The sequence below is a fragment of the Eupeodes corollae genome, chromosome 3 (assembly GCF_945859685.1).
Source record: "Eupeodes corollae chromosome 3, idEupCoro1.1, whole genome shotgun sequence".
NCBI classification, from domain to species: Eukaryota; Metazoa; Arthropoda; class Insecta; order Diptera; family Syrphidae; genus Eupeodes; species Eupeodes corollae.
In genome coordinates, this window is record NC_079149.1 from 123,971,721 (window position 1) to 123,992,378 (window position 20,658).

The following is a 20,658-nucleotide window of genomic DNA, read 5'->3' on the forward strand; positions in this document are numbered from 1 at the left end:
TTATCTTCGTAAAGGTTTGGTACAAACCGGGTGTTTCAATGCGTAGATTATATAAGAATTGGTCAATAGATAAGCCATTCAATTGAAATTTCGTTAACTGTAGCATTTTATCTCCGATATCATTAAGAATTGCTGAATTTTTTTGTAGTTTTTGTAATTCAACTTTCCTAGTATACTGGCGGCACTGGAAAATTTCTTTATAATTGGTTTTTGAAATAATTAAACACTTTTGAATATTCTCCGCGCATCTTTCAACCACTTCGTTCAATTCATCAATTGAAATTTTGGCATTATTCCACAATTTTTCGGCTTTTGCAAACATTCTATCCAAGATCTGGATCAAAATTAAAGTCTTACTGTTTACGAACTCATCGATTAGTTGGTTAATTTTTGAAGGTAGTTTACTTCGATCAAAATCCCTTTGCATATTCAATTGATCAAATATGTAATCAAAATCATCTAAACGTTCGGAAATTATATCCAAAACACGCTCAGGAGTTATGATTTTTCTTCGACTAACCGTTCGAATATTGTCTAAATATTCGAAAATACTTTGGTAAGCTCGAAGAATGTGTCCATACTGCTGACTTACTTTGTATAAAGCATCGATTTTGAATTTCAAGCTGTCAACACTGCTTGGGGTTTCTTGCGATGACAGCATTGAATGTGTTAAGTTCTTATAATTCTCCAAAAATAATTGAGGACTTTTTCTGTTGGCATGGACAGAAATGGCTAGTAGTAGAACTACTCCCAGAAATAGAAACGTTTTCATCGTAGCGAAAAATTTAATACTAATTGGAAATAGTTAGCTCCCAATTTGTTGACTCAAACTATTGATTGTTATTTTTCAATCTTTGCTTTTATATGATGGCATGGTAGTTTTTCAATTTTATCATTTCAAGTATGTACTATGATTTTTTCTTTTTTCGTTAATTTTTCTTCTTATCAGCTTTTAAATATGTATATCAAGAAATTCACTGTCAAAGATTCATGCATTTAGTGTGTTGCAGTTGGTTTTTCCCCCTTTTTATTGATGTACAGAAAAATTGTACTTGTTATAATTTTCATTTAGCGATAAGAATTTAATTCCAAATTATCTCAAAGCGCACAAATTACATCAATGAATCTTCTTTCACTCCTTTCGAAAGTCCGAAAGTATAGAGAAATCATCGATAAACACTTTTCGAATCTAATTTTTCACTTAATTTCAAGAGCTTATGATAAGAAAAGAAAAGACAATAATCAAGCCCGTGAGCATGGAAGAACCTACTGAAAATTCATATAAAAGGTCCGATTGACAATCAACTTCTATTAGTTGAAGTCTAATTCAAGTACCTAGATTGTGCACTTCTTGTTTTCGAAATGAAAACTATACTATTTCTGAGTGTAGTTCTTTTAGTTGGTTATTTCAAAGTCAACGCTCGAAGTTCGCCACAGTTATTTTACAAGAATTATGAAACCAGAAGAAAATCAGAGGAAAGATTCGAAACTAAAACTGAATATCTATCTAACACAATAACTTTAATACACATTCTCCATTGGGAATATCGACTTAATTTACGTCCATTTCTAAGTATTTTTGATACCTTAGACGATATCAAAAAATTGAGCCGAGATTTAACCATGGAACATGTTTTGAATAGAATTGGTGGCAATCGTCCAGATTCATCCAATTCTGTATTCAATCAATTGAATTTGGTAAAAGTTATTAATGTCAATGTTGAAAGTGCAGAAATGTCAACAAAAATTAAAAATCTCATTGATAACTTTATCAATCGGCATAATAGAACTTTGATCGAGTTTTCCAATAACTTTCTTATTCAAACCAAACACTTTACGATGGAAGCTGAAAGAGAAGTTGATCAATCAATTGCAATGATCGATTTATTTATGAAAAATATTGGCAAATGTTTGGTAATACCAAAAAGTGATTTTAATGAAATTTTGTATTGCCATAAGAAAACTCGAATTGTTGTTTTACCAACTTTGGTTCGAAATTTAGAAAAACTCAATTCCATTGGGATGGAACTTGATAACCTAATAGAAAAGAAGTTGCAACTTTTAAGGGAAATCGAACGTGAAAAAGACTACTTATTAGTAAGGATTCAAAATCTAAGGAATCAAAATTCAGCTGAAAAGAAAAACTAGGATTCAAATATTGATCCATCCTACAAAATCAAAAATCAGATACAAGTGTTGTAGAAAGAAGTTAAATAAAAAATATAATAAAACATTTTTTGAAATTTATTTATGATTTTCTTTAAAGAAAAATAAACGTGTAACTTTTTTTCTTCAGGGAATTTTTCTGTCCCTCTGTCTTGTAAACAAGACTGTTATACAGTTGGCGTACTTACTTATAAAGATGACCAGAAGGGTTCAAAAGACTTATTTAATGTTAAAATGACATGTTCAACAACTGTGAACATACTTTTTGAGCCTATGACATAACAAAGGACTCTTTCACTTACTGTTTCCTTACAAATGCTTAATGTTGTATCATTTTGAAACACTACTTCCAGGAACCAAGAAATTTTACATAATTGTTGACAAAGATTTTCTTAAGTCCTTCTAGAAATTTCAACAAATTATAAAAAAAAAAACATGAAATATATTATGATTCCATTACCAAATTTATTTATTTATTTTATATCTCTTTATGTTATTATTGGAAAAATTATTGATTTATTTCTCGCTTCCGGTAGAGTTACTTTCTTTTTCAGCCTCACGCTGATCCCTTAATTCTTGAATTTGTTGATGCAAGTAGAACAATTCCGAACGCATATCGTAATAAAGTTGATGAACCGAGATCTTACCATCCAATCGCAAATTATCCAATTTCTGCAAGTCTTTAGCAATAACACCAAGTATCACAGAATTATTGGTCAATGTTGGTAAAATACTTTCTCTTAGATTTTGACGACATTGAGAGATTTTTTTGAACTCATTTTGCGGAATAACCAAACACTTTTGAACAGTTTCAGCAAGCGTATCAATCATTGAACTTAATTCACTAGCTGGTCTCTCAATAGCCTCTGCCAAGTTTTCAGCTCTTGTGTGAATATTACCAAAAAGTACAGCCAATGTTTCAGTATAACGTTTGAAAAATTCATCAATTAGATTATTGATTTTTAAAGACATTTCACTGTCATCGTCACTGGTAAAAGTGGCGGCGGCATTTCTTTGCATATTCAATTGATCAAATATGGAATCAAAGTTATTTAGAGTATTTGAGATTTTTTCCATTATACCTTCTGTTGATATTTCCATTATTTGAGTAGCCTGATATCGAAGAGAATCTAAGGTCATGAAAATACTTCTGAGAGCTCGCATACCAACACCATAATGCCAGCTGACTTCGTAAAATGCATCAATTTTAAATTTTAAACTGGCAATATCGGTTAGGTTTGTTTGCGATGGAAATATGGAATCCTTTGTCTTCTTATAGTTGTCCATAAATGCTTCCGGAAAGTATTTTTCATCGCCACTCCAACATGTCGCAAGGTGGACACAACTCAAACCAATTAAAAGGACTATTCCTGGGAATCCAAAGTTGTTCATCTTTAACAGATAGTTAGTTAACAATTCTTTGAATACAACTGTGTTTTCTTAGTACGGAATTGTTCTTCTTATATGCTTTTTATGTACCTATGTACAAACTCGAAACTGCATTTACTGTTTTTCAATCATCAAATTAAAAGTTAATAAACATTTTTTTTATGGTTATCAGCTCTTAAAATAGAACAAACGAATTTCATTGTTATAGGTATTTCAATTATGTGACCAAACATTGTTTCCGAAAGACATGTAAATAAAGGTAGGTATCATCAAAACAGAAAAACTTAATATTTTATTTTTCCCTCAACACATTTCAACTCCTATCATCTAAAAAAAGTGCCATGATCTCATACAAAATGAATTTACTCATACAAGACCATCGATTTAATCAAATAGATGTTTCGATATCAAAAACGATGTCCCAAAACATTATCACAATGAGTAATTGGTTTTTGAAATTTGGTATTAAAAAAGTTGCAAAAATATTGTCTAAAACTCAAAACGCGTTTATGTATCTCGATACTGCATTCTTTTAGTCGGTCAAATTCATTACTGAGACAATTGTCAACCGATTGACTTGAAAGTTGTAATAGATAAAAAAGTTTTTAAACATTTTATATTCGCCAAAAATTAATGCAACCCCAAAATCTTACGTATTTCTGTAGTAGCTATTATAAATGGAGGTTACATTTTAGGGGCCGGTGTTGAATGCAAACCACACCTAAACGTCAAGTTTTTTTTTAGCATTTCATTTGAAAATTCTCAATTTCAGACTAATTCAACGAGTTAAAATTATTTAGGCATATTTTAAAAATGGGCGTGAATGAAAAGTCGTACAAAAATATAGGCAAACTAGTTCTGTTGCTGAAGAACCGTCCACTTCAACTCATCGTCGTACCTAATAATGGCGCCTCTCACGCTCGTTGTTGATGAACATTGTACATAAAGACTTCCATTTACAAGAGTACAAGATGCAATTGACTCAAAAACTAAAGACTCTTGACCATTCAGTGATGAGGTGCATTTTAACCTATTTGCATTCGTCAAAAAGTAGAATCCAAAAGTGATTGTCGAAAAACCAATGCATTCACAAAGAGTGACTGTTTGGTGAGGTTTATGGGCTTTCCATAATGAGGCCATTTAAGCAGTTACTCTGAATGCTTTTCAATATCGTGACATAAACCCGGCTTCTAGGGTAGCAAATTATGCTGAAGTAATAGTTTGGAGTAATTTGACATGTATTGCGAGGTATTTAGAATATTTCTTCCAAAATGTTCATCCTAAAATTGCAACATTTTTGAACAAAAAAATACAAAAAATTATAATTTTTCTTCAGAGGTTTCTTAATCCTTCTAGATCAATAAAATTAAATAGTTTATACATTGAAAGGTATCAAATGAACAACATATATTTTGTCAGTAAAAAAAAATTACAATTATTCAGATGTGATACCAGGCTCTCCTTTGATTGCTGACCAAATCATGTTCATTTCTGACAGTGTTATTGTTTTATTAATTGAAAGATTCACTATAACAAAAAACACTAACAATAATGTTTTTCATTTATATTTGTTTCATTCGACAAATGGATGACCCTGTATTATAAGGATTTGGTTTTTCCATTTTACGAACAATAATTAATTGATAAAATACTAAATGACTAGATAACAAAAATAAATATCATCGCCGGCATGCTCAAAGTAAAAACTATTGTGACATCGAAATACTCTCAATGTGAAGTACTCTGGAAAATGATATAGAATCATATAAAAACTGAAACTTGGAATCAATGGACACAGTAATTAAAGACAGTAAATTCCATACAAATCTTGATAGCTCCAATTGTCTCCAAGATGAAAACTTGTGTGTTTTTGCTCCTAGGTGCAGTTCTCCTAGTTGCTTGTGGTTCATCATCGGTCAACGCTCAAAGTTCTCAATCACTTATTAAGGATTTTAAAAACGCTACTGAATCAATAATTTTATACAACCATTTTACTTCCAAATCTGAAATCTTAACAGCCAAAACACTTGCATTGACACCAGTGTCATGGAATCGCTTCAACCTAGATATCTACCGAAGCATCTTGAGTTCATTTCAAAATGTTGACGGCCTCATTAACAAAATGAACCAAAAGAGGGAAATTGTTAATATTCAAGAAAGATTTGATTCAATGTTCGATGAATTGAATATGCAAAAATATTTCGATGAAAATGAAAGTGAACTGTCATCAAAGATAAAGGAACTTATCGAAGAATTTTTCAATCGATATTTTGACAAAATTACAGAGTTTCTTGAAAATATGTACAAACAATCAATCAATTTGGGCGAAAGTGCTGAAAAATATACTGACGAAGCCATTAAATTGTTTGACGAATTTGTGGAAAATATTCAAAAGTGTACAATTATTCCGAAAACTGAAGTCAAAGAGAATTTCCTTTGCCATCAGAATACTAGGAAAGTAATTTCGCCAACTTTGGAACATATTTTTGAAATGGTTCGTAATATTTCTAAGGATTTTGACCAGTTGCAGTCGTCGAAATTAGATGGTAAAACATCAGTTTATGAGCTACTTGAAGAAGTCGAACGTGAGAGATTTTCCTTGTTGAACAAAATTCAAGAATTAAGGTATAATCGTAGAGCTGAAAATGAAAACAACTCCAAGGAAACCAATGCCATTATCGGCTATCTTTTTAAAAATCAATAATTTTTGGGTATTCAATTTTATCGAAATACTAAAAATAAAAACTTGCTTTTCAATTAAAACGTAAACTTGATATTTTTATTTTTTAGTTACTGTCTTTTTTAAATAACATTATTTATTTTATTTTGATTTTAGAAACCACAAACGTTGACTCCTATTTGTCGTTAATAGTAATTGTTTTCTTGTAAGGGATTTAAATCACTGACTCTATAACGCTGTTTCTTTATTTCCTAAATTTTCATTAACAAAGTCTATTTTTCATGTTTCTTTTTTGCAATAAGTCATTAATTATTTTCAATTGTTTCTGTTAAAATTTGTAGAAAAAAAAACTTATATTGCCGTTATTTGTGCTACAAGTGGAAATATTTCTTTCCTTGTTTCTTGACGGCACTCGAAAATTTCTTTGAATTCAGTTTTTAGCACTAACAAAGATATTCCAACATTTTTTTCGCAAAATAATCAGACACCTTGATTAAATATTCTCTTGTCAAATTGTTTGCACATTTTTCGAATGGGTTGAGCGCCATAGCTTAGATAAATATAAAACATCAACTAATTGGTCGGTATAAGTATTCAAAAACTCGCCCAATAAATTATAGATTGTTGAAGGCTGATTATCGTTGTTTCTGTTATTGAATTCTCTTTATATATTAATTCATCAAATATTGAATCTTAATAAAAAAAGTCAATTAATCTCGAATTAAGATTGGAGACTAAAATCCCAGATTTTATGTGTTGTTTAAGTTGTCGAAAACAGTGCATTGTTATTTTATCAAAAAAGTATGAATTTAGGATATTATAAAGGTAATGTCGCATCAAGGTAACTTCATTTAAAACCCAACATTCAAGTCAAAACTATATATGTACACATTTTGCAGGTCGTAAAACTTATGACAATAGTTCGGTCCACACACTCCGAAATGACACTTTAAATGACAGTTGGGTTTTGTACCAACTTTAAGTGCTACCAACTTGAAACCACGAAATAAAGAATCCTTAACGTGAAAATATAATTCGGTGAGAATTGAAAGTGGTAAAAGAATTTTTTTGTGGCTAAGTTTGTTTCGTAGTTACGATTCACGATAGCCGTTTTGTATTTTGCTCGATACTCGTTTTTATTTAAAACTACTTTTGTAAATCATATTACTATCCCATTTGGAAATCCAAATAGTCCCTAATAATTGACAAGTATCAGTTTGACTTTCTCATGACTGGCAACAAAAATTGAAGGATATTGAAGGGTAGGGTTGAATTTAAATGCGTTTTTTTATCTTAAATTAATTGCCCTTGACTTTGAACTATTCTTGATATACGTGATTCAAGTGAAGATAAAATAAAAGAATACTTTTAGAGAACACCTTAAAAATGGGCTCCACTTGAATTGATAAAGTTGAAGTATCAAAATCATTGTTATAAAAACATTACATTTATAGAAAGCTACTAACAGTTAAAGACGAAGAATTGTAAATTAACCGCATTTTTTGAATGTGCAGTTTTCACAATGAAAATCTGCATTTTTCTTGCGTTTATTCTTAGATTTATTGTATGTAATCAAGCTCAAAGTAACAAATTCTAAATCCGCAATGGTTTTTAAAAACTTCTGAAAACTATGTTAGCTCAGACTTTCAAAGCAAAATAAAGAAGTGAAGCTAATAAAGAGCTAGCTGGAAAATAAACGTCTGCAATTAAAATTTTTCAGAAAGTAATCAAAAATTTTAAGAATACAAGAAAAATTATTCGGACAAAGTTAGCATAGAATTTGATTGAGTTTAAATTAGGGACATTTAATGAATTTGCAATTAAATTCTGTTTGAAAACTTGAAAACAAAATGGTTTCTGAATTACCCAACTTTTAAAAATGAAATCAAGACGATGCTGAATAAGATTAAAAGTCAAACAAAAATGAAATGTTTTGTCTGTCGTCTGAATGATTCAAAATCTAATTGAAGTGAAAGTGAATTTGTCTTTGGTTCATTTGTTATTGATTATTTTGAGGAACCTATCTTGACACTCATGATTTATCTTTATATTTCATCCCTTGCACAATTTAAGAACATTTAAATCATCTCAAGACCTTAAACTTTGAACCTAAGGAAAGATAGAGACCATTTAGAGACCGCACGAATTTCTACACATCTTAAAGTCGTTGAAACAACTCGCTTAAGACAAGGCAAGATGAGACAATATAAAAAGGACATCTAAGTATCTCAGTGCCTTGATAATTTGAGACTTAATGTGGAAACTCAAGGACGGCATTTACAACATCAAACTACCCATTATGATTCGAGAAAAAAAGTCCCGCTCATATTTGCTTCCTTAAATCCACCTATCCCCAACTGAACTGTACCTAATGTCAAGAGCTGCTTTCATAGTATTGTATTAGTATATTCAGGAACAAATATCACCTCTTAAAAACTCACCAAACTCACCATATTGGGAAAACACAATAATAATCTCTTTTCGAAATGTCAAAAAGTTAGGGTAGGACCTGTTTACATGTGGAATCACGCTCCAACACCACAACCTTTAAGTTTATTTTAATGGCTGCGTTCAATCTCGTGTTGGGTATCTTGGATAGGTGGATTTTTAGATACCTTGTTGAACGAGTTGGATAGATGTATTGAGATAGTTGTCAAAAAATAAAAACTACTTTCAGCTGTTCACACAAAACAGGAAACGTTTATGCTTCGAAGTCAAAATTGTTGTAGGATAAAACATTCAATGGATAATTCAACTGATTCATCGGACAGTGATGAATTAATATTTTATTATTATTCTTTCGGTGTCACTAACTTGTGCCTCGTTGAGGTAAATTTCAGCCATAATCTCAAAGTATGTCCAATTCATTCGCCCTCGACCAGTCGACGTTTTCTTGTTATTGTCTTTAATAATGTTGTACCTAGTGCTTTTTCATATTTGTTAATTTTATTTCTTATTCCTTCTTATCAAAAATTGACCCGTGTTCTTCTTTTGCAATTTCTTGAAAAATTGTTCTTCGCCGGGTTTATGGGTCTCGAAACTGGTCCTTTCTCTTTCTGCACTCCTCCAAGAAGAGCGGGATGCATTTGTATTCCTATCCTTAAAAAAAGGGAATAGAGTGGTTCTCCTTTGGGGTTTTGAATTATCTGAAAGAATAACTTATCTTTCCTTGCAGCAACTTTATTTGCTTGTATGCTTGCAGCTCCACAAGCTGTCCGCCTCTGTCTGCTTTTATACATAAAAACAAAAACGTTGGATTTATTTCCAAAAGATTAATATATATTTACCTGTATATTTTTCTACCTCTGGAACAGGATGAGGTTCTTCAAATTGGTCATCTACAAAATGAGAACAAAATAAGTCAATTTTGAAGTTTAAAAAATAGATTATAATTACCTTCTAAAATTCGGAGGCAAATTGGTTCTTCATCGTCTATTATGTACAGAACATCCTCAAATACAACTAAAATAATACAAAAAGCTGAAATCAATTTTCAAGTTTCTTGAAATTCAACCATGTGTTGAATCAGCTGTTATGTCAGATACCTACATACCAACAAAATTCTTGGATATCTTTGGATTCCTTTTTTGACATCTCAGCTTTTTTGATCAGCTGTTATTTTGCACGTCACTAACAAAAAGTCACTTGTCAAAAATGTCAAAAAGTTAAGGTTAGCACCTTTTTACATGTGAAATCACACTCCAATATCATAACCTTTAAATTTATTTCAATTACTTAGATGAAACTAACCGAGCGACAAATTCAAACTTGGAAGCATATGTAAATTTTCATTTACGGTCTTTAGCCACTGTAACAACCGCCAATCGATAAATGTTTAATATTTCTTAATGGACACACTCCCGCCATAGGGAAGTTAAATTAAACATTATTCGGCCGCCAAGAGTTGGTTTAAACGTACATTGTATAGAGTGCATGTGCATTATTCAAAACACTACACATACCATTATTGTGATCTAATTTAATTGAATTAAGAACAAAATTATATTGATTTCAAGCCAAAAGATGCATATTCAATCTGTTATGGATCAATTTATAAAACAACAATCAATAAGTTAAATTTTTGCTATAATTTTACACTAGTACCAATTTTTTGTGCTTTAATTTTTATAAAAACAAACAAAATTAAATTATGAATATTAAGTTCAAGTACTTATGGCATAATGCCAGCTGCTTACAACTATATTTTTAGCATGATGAAATATGTCGGAAATAAATTATTTACTAAACAAAATCCGTGTCAATTCAAGATGATGAATGACATTTTTACTTTGAGATTGAAATACTTATAAACAAAGAAAAGAAGAAAAACAGAAATGATAAATTACTATAAGACGGAACTATCTGTTGAATGTCTTTAGAAAGCTCAACAGTAAAGGAGATAGAAAGGACAAGAACCACTTTTAAACTTGATGAATTCATAGGTATATTTCTGTTTTTTTTTACTGAATTTTTAAACAAAGGATAACTTACCAGCGCCATTTGTACAACACAAGTTAATACTTGATTTGGCCAATTTAGGAGGGAAACTCGAAAAGTTTTCATATTTTGCTATGAAATCATTATTAATTAATTATAACAAAATATGTTTTTATTTATTCAATGGCATTCTTTAAGCCACACCTGGACAGCCGTCAACGAACTTGTTTAGGTAGAGCTCAGAATGACAGGAAATCACCAGCGCCACCAGCAAAAAAGTGAATGTACTAAAATGTATCAATGTTAGGGATAATGTTATTTACTTCCCATAGGAAGTTCATGCAAACTGTCCGATTTGTCGAATTTAAAATGTTGATATTCCTCGAGGTTTCATGATCCAAGAATCTTAGTCAAAAGTTTTTAGAATTATTTTTAATATGGCAAAATAACACAAATTTGTTTTATAAAAATGGGTTTCCATTTAATTGATATGAAAACAAAGAAAAATATTAGCTTCACATTTGTATTTATTTTACACAAATATTATTATTGTTATTAAAATTTTGTTGAACTTTAAGAAAAAATAAAAGACCGGAACGGATCGGTAGTTGTAGGTGTGAATCGCATCAATCGCATAATTGATGACACTGTATTATAAGTATTGTTTTTCAAGTTTGTTTTTTTTTTTGTTTAACGATAAATAATTAATTAATTATATACTTAATGACTTGATAACAAAAATAAATATTAGACTGTGAAGTACTCTTAAAAATGATATTTTCGTCAAGTAAAATCATATATAAGCAGCAATTTAGAACCAATAGACAGTAATCAAAGTCAGTAAACTAAATCAAAAACTTGTTAGTTCCGAGTGTCTCCAAGATGAAAACTTTTGTGTTTTTGCTCCTGGGTGCAGTTCTCCTAGTTGAGTGTGCCTCATCGTCAGACGACGCTCAAAGTTCTAAATCGCTCATTGAGGATTTTAAAAACATAACCGATACAATAATTTTAGACCACCATTTTACTTCCAAATCTAAAATATTATCAGCCAAAACTATGGCATTCACACCACTGTCATGGAATCGCTTCAACCTAGATATCTACCGAAGCATCTTGAGTACTTTTCAAAATGTTGACCGTCAAATTAACAAATTGAACCAAAAGCGGGAAATTGTTCAAATTCAAGAAAGATTTGATTCAATTTTCGATGAATTGAATATGCAAAAATATATGGATGAAAGTGAGAGTGACCTATCATCAAAGACTAACAAACTTATCGATGAATTCTATAATCGTTATTTTGATAAAGTCGCTGAGTTTCTTGACAATATATACAAACAAGCGATGAATTTGGACCAAAGTTCTGAAAAACATACTGACGAAGCAATTGCATGGTTTGACGAATTTGTGGAAAATGTTCAAAAGTGCTCAATTATTCCGGAAACTGAAGTCAAAGAAATGTTCCTTTGCCATCAAAATACTAGGAAAGTAATTTCGCCAACTTTGGAACATAATTTCTCAATGGTTCGTAATATTTCTAAGGATTATGACAAGTTGCCTTCATTGAAATTGGATGGTAAGACATCTGTTTATGAGCTACTTGAAGAAGTTGAACGTGAAAGAATGACCTTGTTGAACAAAATTCAAGAAATAAGATTTAATCCTGAAGCTGGAAAGAAAAACAACTCCAAGCAAAACCGCCCTATCATTGGCAACCGTTGGAAAAATCTATAATTTTTGAGTATTTAATTTTGTTAAAATGTAAATAAATATTTACTTTTCAAATGAAGCATAAGCTGAATTGTGTTGTTATTTCGTAACTATAATACTTTTTCAATAAATTTGTACAAAGCGAAATGAAATAGCTTTTAAATTATTTTACATAAATATATGATATCCTTCTAATGACCAAATATAAACTTCAATATTGACTTGAAAAAGAGAAGTTTTTAAAGGTAATTAACTTTAAAAAATGTTAATGTAACATACAATTTTCAACGATTCTCCTTTGTGAAAAATCTAAGTATGTGTTAGAAATGCAGGGACCTACAATCTTATGCCAACTCCGAATAAATTATATCACGAGCTCTATTTCGTAAAAAGAATAGTTTTTTAATAAGTTTGATGGTTGATTGCTTGGTCTGTCATGATGCTAGGGGTCTGGGTTCAATCCCAAATTAGAAGTTCAAATTCGACATTATAACTGTAGGCTCCCTCCCTTTCTGACATTATTCGAACACAGGAATGTATAAAAGATGTAAATCACTAGGCCCTAGTTCTTTACAAGCTTTGGTGTCACCTACTTTTAGTGCATTCAAACAAAATTACGTGATATAGCTTATTAATCCTGTGGAATGCTAGACTAAGCAGTAACCATCACACGATTAATAACTAATTATTTTGAATTTTTGTACAACATACAAATATTGAACATAGAAACACGTTTTTTTAAATTTCCGACATCTGCCATCTAGTAATATTTATTATAAGCTCAAAGATAATTATGTTTATTTTGTACAATTTGGAGAAACGAGCTAAGACATTGATAGGAATTTGCGAGAACAGAGGGGGCTCTGCTTAGGTATTAAGTTAAGTTTTAAGGTATATACTTTTTAAATATTATACCTGAGGCTAACATTATAAGTTTAATTGGTGTTTAATGATGATCAGTAGCGGATGGTGTGAACAGTACCATGCATTTGCCCTCTCATTTCCGTGAGAATCAAAAAGAGCGATTTTAAAAGAATGGTAATCACTTTTTTCTCAAGTTTCGTAAACGAACACAAAACCATTCCTAGTTCAATAATTAAATCTTTTTTTGTTGTTCTTTTAATTTCAATTTACAGAACATGTTCCTTTAGAAATGGCAAAAATTTCACGACGTTCTGTTGCGTCAAATTCATCACCCGCCGATAGTAATGCAAACAGTATTTCATCGCCAACCAACGACAACAGTGGTAACATCAATAACATCAACAAACAATCAACAAACTCAAACACAAACTCCAAACCGAAATCATTGTCAACGAATTTCTCATCATCGCCATCTATCGTCAGCCACGTCAACAGTGATATTCCATTATCCTCATCATCATCGTCATCATTATCAAAAACAACAATTCAAACACAAACTGATTCTTCTTCAGCAATTGCTCCACCACAACATGACACATCATTTCCAGATCCATTACGTTCAAATGGCAGTCAATTTACTACGCGTACAATTCTTAATGGCCATCATAACAATAACAATCACGGCTATTCGTCGTCATCGTCATCGTCGGCTAATCATCAAGTCAGGTATGTTATAGCTTTATAAGGTCTTCTATATCCTGTATGTGAGCGTTTTAAGTAAGGTTAAAGTCTTTGTTCATCTATTTGTAGTTCGCAAAGTTCCAGTAAAAGCGCTGATAAGACTAACACCTATAATCGCATTAGTACAACACCATTACCGTCATCTACAACGACTTTATTGGCAGGACATCCATCAATTACCATTCCCTATTCGAATCTTAGTGACCACAATATTACCCAGGCGCAAATTTTGGCAGCCGAACGGGAGCGTATACGGGCCGAGTTTTTTGCTACCTATGATGTCATGACAGGGGTTCGGATAGCAGCAACTCTGGGCGGGTTCTTTAGTTTGATGGTATTTTTAATTGTCTGGAAGAGTCGGAGTCATACTGATGAGACACTAAGGGTTTTAAAAGTAAACCTATTTTGACATAAGCGTATTATATTTTCTGTCTGTATAATTTCTATTTTTTTTTTTAATTTTTAAGGATCCAAAAATTGCGGCTGTAGCGGCAGCTTGTATGCAGGAGGAAGAAGAACGCAAAATACAAGAAGCAATGGAAGCAACTGGCATGTCTATATATCCAGACGAGTACGACGCAATTCTATATCGCAGACAACGAATGTTATCCTTGGGTAATGTGAGTGCACCTCCAGTTTTGCATCGTGGCTATCGATTTTCATCAGTTGGTATGTTTAACTTCATCACATTATAAAAGAAACACCCTATTCTTCTTCTTCGAATTTGTATATTCAAGGTGGTGGAGGTTATAGCAGCCTTTTAGAACCACCAAGAAGGTATTCATATTCGTATGGTGGCGGACGACGTAAAAGCGGTTCGGAATCATCCAGAGTGCTGACTAATTATCCCATGGGCAGCAGTTTCGGCACCGATGACTATTTTATGGAAACTGATGACGAACTAGAGAATCCAGAATTTGAAGTGAGCCATCGTAGAACCGATTCGGTGAAAGGGCATGGCTTCCTGGAGGTACCAAATGGAGTAAGTGCACGAAGGGCTGATAAAAATATCTCATACTACTTGTTTCTTCCTTTTAAATAGGCTGCAGAATCCCGGCGCAGCAGTGCCATGACGTGCTGCAGCACTGAGAGCTCATATCTCGAGCGACGCTGTTCGGCACTCACTCTGGGCTTGGGAAATCTACCACCATCATTGCGACGTAAACTCTCCACAGCATCACGCACATCTAGTAACGACATGTGGGACTATTACTATCCAGATATCCAAGTGATTCAACCAACACCAAGTGCTTCCCCTTGTCCGAGTGAACGAATTTTCAACGATCAGGCAACATCGTCTAGTCATCCTACTAAAGAGGCTAGCGCTGCCTCCATCACTAAGACTGCAATAAGTAGTTCAACAACAGCTGCCATTATTCAACAAAAACAAATTACAACTGCACCATCAACAACAACCACAACAACAGCAGCAGCAAACCCTACAGCGGGTGCTGCAGCTCCACATTTTGTAAGGAAGCATAGTATAGCTTATTATGATCCTGAGAGTGCGCAGTCAGGTCGTCAGCAGCATATTCACTCAATAAGTGCCGATACTGCTGATTTTCTGCCATATCCAATATCGGCAAAAGTCGTTCAGCTGCACGAGAAGTATGATGATTCTAGCGAGCTCAAACTAGTTGTAAGGCGGAAAATATCAGCTCCGCTAGAGGGCACCACAAATGGCCGAATAATCGACAACAACAATAGCTACACGTATCCTAATGAATTTTCCACAACTACTGGCAATGGAGGAAATAATAGCATAGGAAGCTTGGGCAGTGCCGCAGATCTGTCAAAGAATGCAACAACTAATGCAGGGCCCAAACGAGCACCGCTCGCCTCTTTAAGTTCCTTTAAAATTTCCTCTATAGAGTATCAGGACTCGGAGATACGAAGCCTTGATGAAGATTCAGTATTTCTAGATAGCATAGCCGACACCGACGAAGACATGGAGCAGTTTAGCACCGATAGCGATGAGATAAGTCTAGAAGACGATGGCATCGAAGACGGGCCAACGAAGGTACCAACCAGCATTACCGTAGCTAGTCCTATATCAAATCTCTCGCACAATCATGAGGATATACATTCGGTAAAAAGTGTTCCACCTATGTCCCATTTCTCTGACACACGGAGAACCTTGGGCAGCAACGTTAGCAGCTCTTTTAAGCGTCCCCGACGACCAATTTTGGAACGCCACAAGAGCATCTCTATAGCGACTTCCAATGAGAAAATCTCCCTCATTGGCGGCCATCAAATGAAGGATTTCTCTCAGCAGCAATCATTCGATTCTACGAATCGTGGACAACCGCTAGAAACTCATTTCACAATTCTGCCACGCCAGGATACAACCGAGTCCACACCATCATCGCAGCGACGACTTCTCGTCAAGCCACAACTCCAGCAACAAATAAGCGCGGAACAGACTACAGAAGAAACTACAACCAATACCACCACCACAACCGCTGAAACCTGTTCAACCTTCAACACCGAAATTCCCCAGGGCCAACAGTTCTATGGTGGTCCTGACGAGATCATCTCTCCTAGCCAACATTCAATTCTACCGCTTATATCAATGCCTGCATCGCTGAAGAACCTTATTCGTCAAAATAGTCCCCCGGCTTGTTCGTCGGTGATTCTCGAACTGCCTTTGATCAAACTTCCAACAACAGACGAAAGTAGTGACAATAGTTACGTAGACAACAACGATGACGACGACAAAAGTCGCAGCAAAAGCGACGAGTCGCGAGATCCAAGTTTACCGGGCTCCTCTCGCAAATGGTCCAGAGAAACTTTGTTCTAGCTAGACGCAAAACTGACGCATTTACTCATCATCATGCATAATCACCAATTTGTCAATCAATTTTTGATACATGTCAAAGTAGATGTCAACATTGTCGTCGCCATAACTGTTGTTGTTCATGTTGCTTATGTTATTGTTGTTGATACGGAGTTTACTCATCGATTAGTTTATAAGTCTGATATAAAAGAATATAAAACAAACAAACAAAAAATTTTAAAATAAAAAAAACACACATTTTAGAGAGACTGTTTTCCGTTATGTTTTGTTGTTCTTTTATGTTCTAGGATTTAAAAATTTTAACTGTACATACATAAATTACACACGCCATCATGGTACGATTGTTATAAGAACAAAATAAAAAGATGTGTGTTAGACAAACAACAACAAAATAATTCCAGAAATTTATTGAATTTTAAATAATAACAAAAAAACATTTTGCTAGAAATGAGAAAAGATTATATAAGATAAAAACATTGCATTAAATGCTCCAAACTTCTCTTAAGTTCTATAAGAATAACTTAAAAAAAAAAAACTAAGAACAAAAGAAAAACAGCCTTAAGGGTGTTTACCTATTCATTTTTATAAATTGTATATGTCAAACCTTGAAGTAAAATATTCACAAAGAGTAGAGTAAGGTTTTGATAGTGTCCCCGTCCTTTTTTCTTTCTGTTTGCGTTATCTGTCTGATGCTGATATGTTCTGGAAACTAAGCTGAAAAGGTTCTCTTTTCTTTGACGTTTTCCTAAATCTAAACATTGAACTATACTAATTTGACTTAAGAAGATCCCACACGTCAATATTACAAAGTAGTTAAAAAATCTGGTTATATTATAGTCTGTCTATGTGCATACGGAGCCTAAATTAAGTTCAAACTAAAATTTAGGCTCTATCACACTGCAACTTATAAAGTATTTTATTAACCTACCTTCCTTTACTCTCACTGATGACGTTTTCCATTCTTATTAAAACAAATATTTCAAATCGATGTTTTTCCCTTTTTTCGTGTTCCATTGTGCAAACAAAAAAAATGATTTATTTATGATTAGAAGACGAACTGTCAGATCTAGATATATTGAGGAATTTGCGCATCGACAGTACAGTTTTCATTTGTCTGTTTGATAAACGCGTTCTTTATCGAATTAAAATAATGAGTCTTCTGATTCCTATGTTATAAGCCCTTAAAAATTAGTAAATTCACATTGATTATAAAATTCAACGGGAAGGCTTAGGAAAAAATGGAATGTCAATTTTAATTTGACACTTCTTCCATAGCAAAAACGTCAAAAAATCAATTCGAATTTACCGTGCACCAAGCCAAGCTTATAATCCAATATTTACAGCTTCTAAGAAAAAGAACATTACACAAATGACAATTTTTAATCGTGTTCCATTTTTCACGAAAAAAATATAAATAAAATTGCATTGAATTTAAAATTAACCAATGGAAAATTCGAATGACTTTTTAATGAAACTGGAAGAAATCATATCAAACAGATCTATTTGCATCTGAAAATTGTTAGGGTGCGTTTGATTTGGTTAAATTTATTTGTATACCATAATTACATATTTAATACCAGTGGAGTGATGGTTAGTGCGTATATAGGTTTGCCATGCCAGAGGTCTTGGGTTAAAACCCTGCCGGTGCTATCTAAAGAATTCCACTTCCAAAAATGTTGATTATGTGCCTAACACCTGTAGTCCATGTGTTTTTTCGGTACTAGACAAAAATAGTTTATTTTAACTCTACTTGCACCAATGACATCGCAACTTCCAACTTTATTTTAAGAGAATTTAAAGAGTGTGATTAAATCCTTTCTTCTAATGAAGGGTACGTGTTTTACCAGTAATTCTTAAAACTCAATACTACTTACTTTTGGTAAATCATAAACATAATTAATTTAAAAAAACACACATTTTCCTCAATCCATCCAACATAACAATTAAAAAAAAAACCGTTTATTACTATGTAGCTTAAAACTAATCAGGGTAAACAAATATTTAAAAAAAAAAATTTTAAAAAAGAAAGAAACATTTTAAACAAATTGTGTAAAATCTGTAATACAAAAATGCTGACAAAATAAACAAAACAAAACAAAAATTACTTATAAAAATAATTAAATAAATATACCTAGATTCTATGTAAAATGTAAATGTAAGAAATGTATATTTTAAAAATGAAACAAAACAAAAATGTATATCTTCCTGGGTCAACCCACCCACCTTCTCTATTTTTCTATTGAGATCATCATCAAAAAAAAATAAAAGTAAACAAAAATTAATCGTGATCAAAAACAAAACAAACTCACTCAATTGCATTGAACCACAAAAAACACTCACTCAATCACACACACACACTTACATACACATTAGACTGGGTCAAAAATGTGAGAATTTTCATTTTAAAATACAACTTTGATAACTAAACTTAATGTTATTTTTATAATATCTAAAAATGTTGTCTTTTAACTTGAGACTTATTTATGCAAAACATTAAATTACTCAAAAATCTTGCGAGGCTACAATTTCTAAGATTAAAATTTTTGGTTCCGCCAAAGTAAGGTACGCAACATTTTCGATCTTGTATTCAAAAATAAAAATACCTACATTATTCGAGCCAGTCTAATACACATCTATAAAGGCAATATGCCTCATTTGTACCTATAACGCGTAAGCCTTTTTGTACTTAATAAAAATAAAATAAATTAAAAATCAAACGATAATAAAAACAAAAATTCAAATCACAATATTTCATAAAACTAATATAACAACATCAAAAAAACAAAAACAAAGAACAATACAACAATTAAAAAAAGAAAACAATTAGTCTTAAAAATATAAACAAAAAATTAACAAACTATAACCAAAAATAAAATTAAATGAATGAATTTGAACAAAATACAAAAATAGATATAAAAAGAAAATTAGAAAATATTAAAAGAATAAAAACCAAAAATCGCAAGTTAATTTTTAGGTGCATTTAAAAAACAAAGTATGTAATAAATAAAAACAAAATAGAAAAACCGTTGAATGTAAATGTAAACGATATAAAAATAATTTAAATTAAATTGAGGTAAAGAAAAGAAAATTATATATAAAATCAACATACATAGGCTTAAGAATATAATAATAATATTATGAGGAAAACAAAATTGTTAAACCAACAACATAAACACACCAAAACTAAAATTAAAATTAAAAATCAGAAAAATGTATAGAACAAGAAAGAAAAAAGAAGAAAAATATTGTTAAAGTTTAAATCAAATACAACAACAACAAAAATGAAACAAACAAGCAAAACAAATTTAAAAATATAAAAAAAACATTGTTTAGAAGTTTTTAAAAAATAAGCCCATCAATGAAACAAAAAATCAAAAAAATGTCAATGTAGATAATTGTCGAAAAACTAAATAAAGCAGAGAGAAAAATATAAAAACAAAACAAAACACAAACAAAGTTAAATGTTTAGCGATATAAATAAAAAGAAGAAACATTAAATAAAAATTGTTTTGATTTGTGTTCTGGAAATGAAAGGATGTCACTTTGATATTAGGTATGGCCAGGCGACATAAGGGACTTGAAGGTAAGTCAAGTTTCTAGGATCTGATTGGCCAGCTGCAAAAAAAAATTATTTCAGTTAAGTCAATGTTATTGGAAAGTTGATTGGAAAGTTAGTCAAGAAAAATCTCCCTAATGTCAATAAGCAGGTTCAGGCAGCAAAATGGACTTCATTTGCATTATCTGAAATCAAATTTATCAGCCCAATTCTAAATGAAAATTCCCAGGAAAATATTTCCCTTATCTCATATTCTAAACGAAAAATTCCCGGGAATTTTGTTCCCTTTTCTCTTTTCCCTTATTATAAACTAACTTC

General features: G+C 32.0%; 1 protein-coding gene across 4 annotated transcripts in view; it reads left to right on the forward strand.

The window, feature by feature from the left end:
* The window catches only part of LOC129949147 (serine-rich adhesin for platelets), a 112,987-nt gene extending 92,729 nt beyond the window's left edge, over positions 1-20,258 (forward strand). For 3 of the 4 annotated variants that reach the window (XM_056060421.1, XM_056060419.1, XM_056060420.1), the window contains 5 exons: positions 13,519-13,972; positions 14,057-14,381; positions 14,455-14,656; positions 14,725-14,969; positions 15,030-20,258. In XM_056060421.1, the coding sequence (XP_055916396.1) occupies positions 13,536-13,972; positions 14,057-14,381; positions 14,455-14,656; positions 14,725-14,969; positions 15,030-16,787 (2,967 nt within the window). In that variant the 5' untranslated portion in view covers positions 13,519-13,535 and the 3' untranslated portion in view covers positions 16,788-20,258. The remainder of the gene's footprint in view (positions 1-13,518; positions 13,973-14,056; positions 14,382-14,454; positions 14,657-14,724; positions 14,970-15,029) is intronic. The other variant, XM_056060422.1, reaches the window with a different exon arrangement.
* The last annotated feature ends 400 nt before the right edge of the window (positions 20,259-20,658 follow it).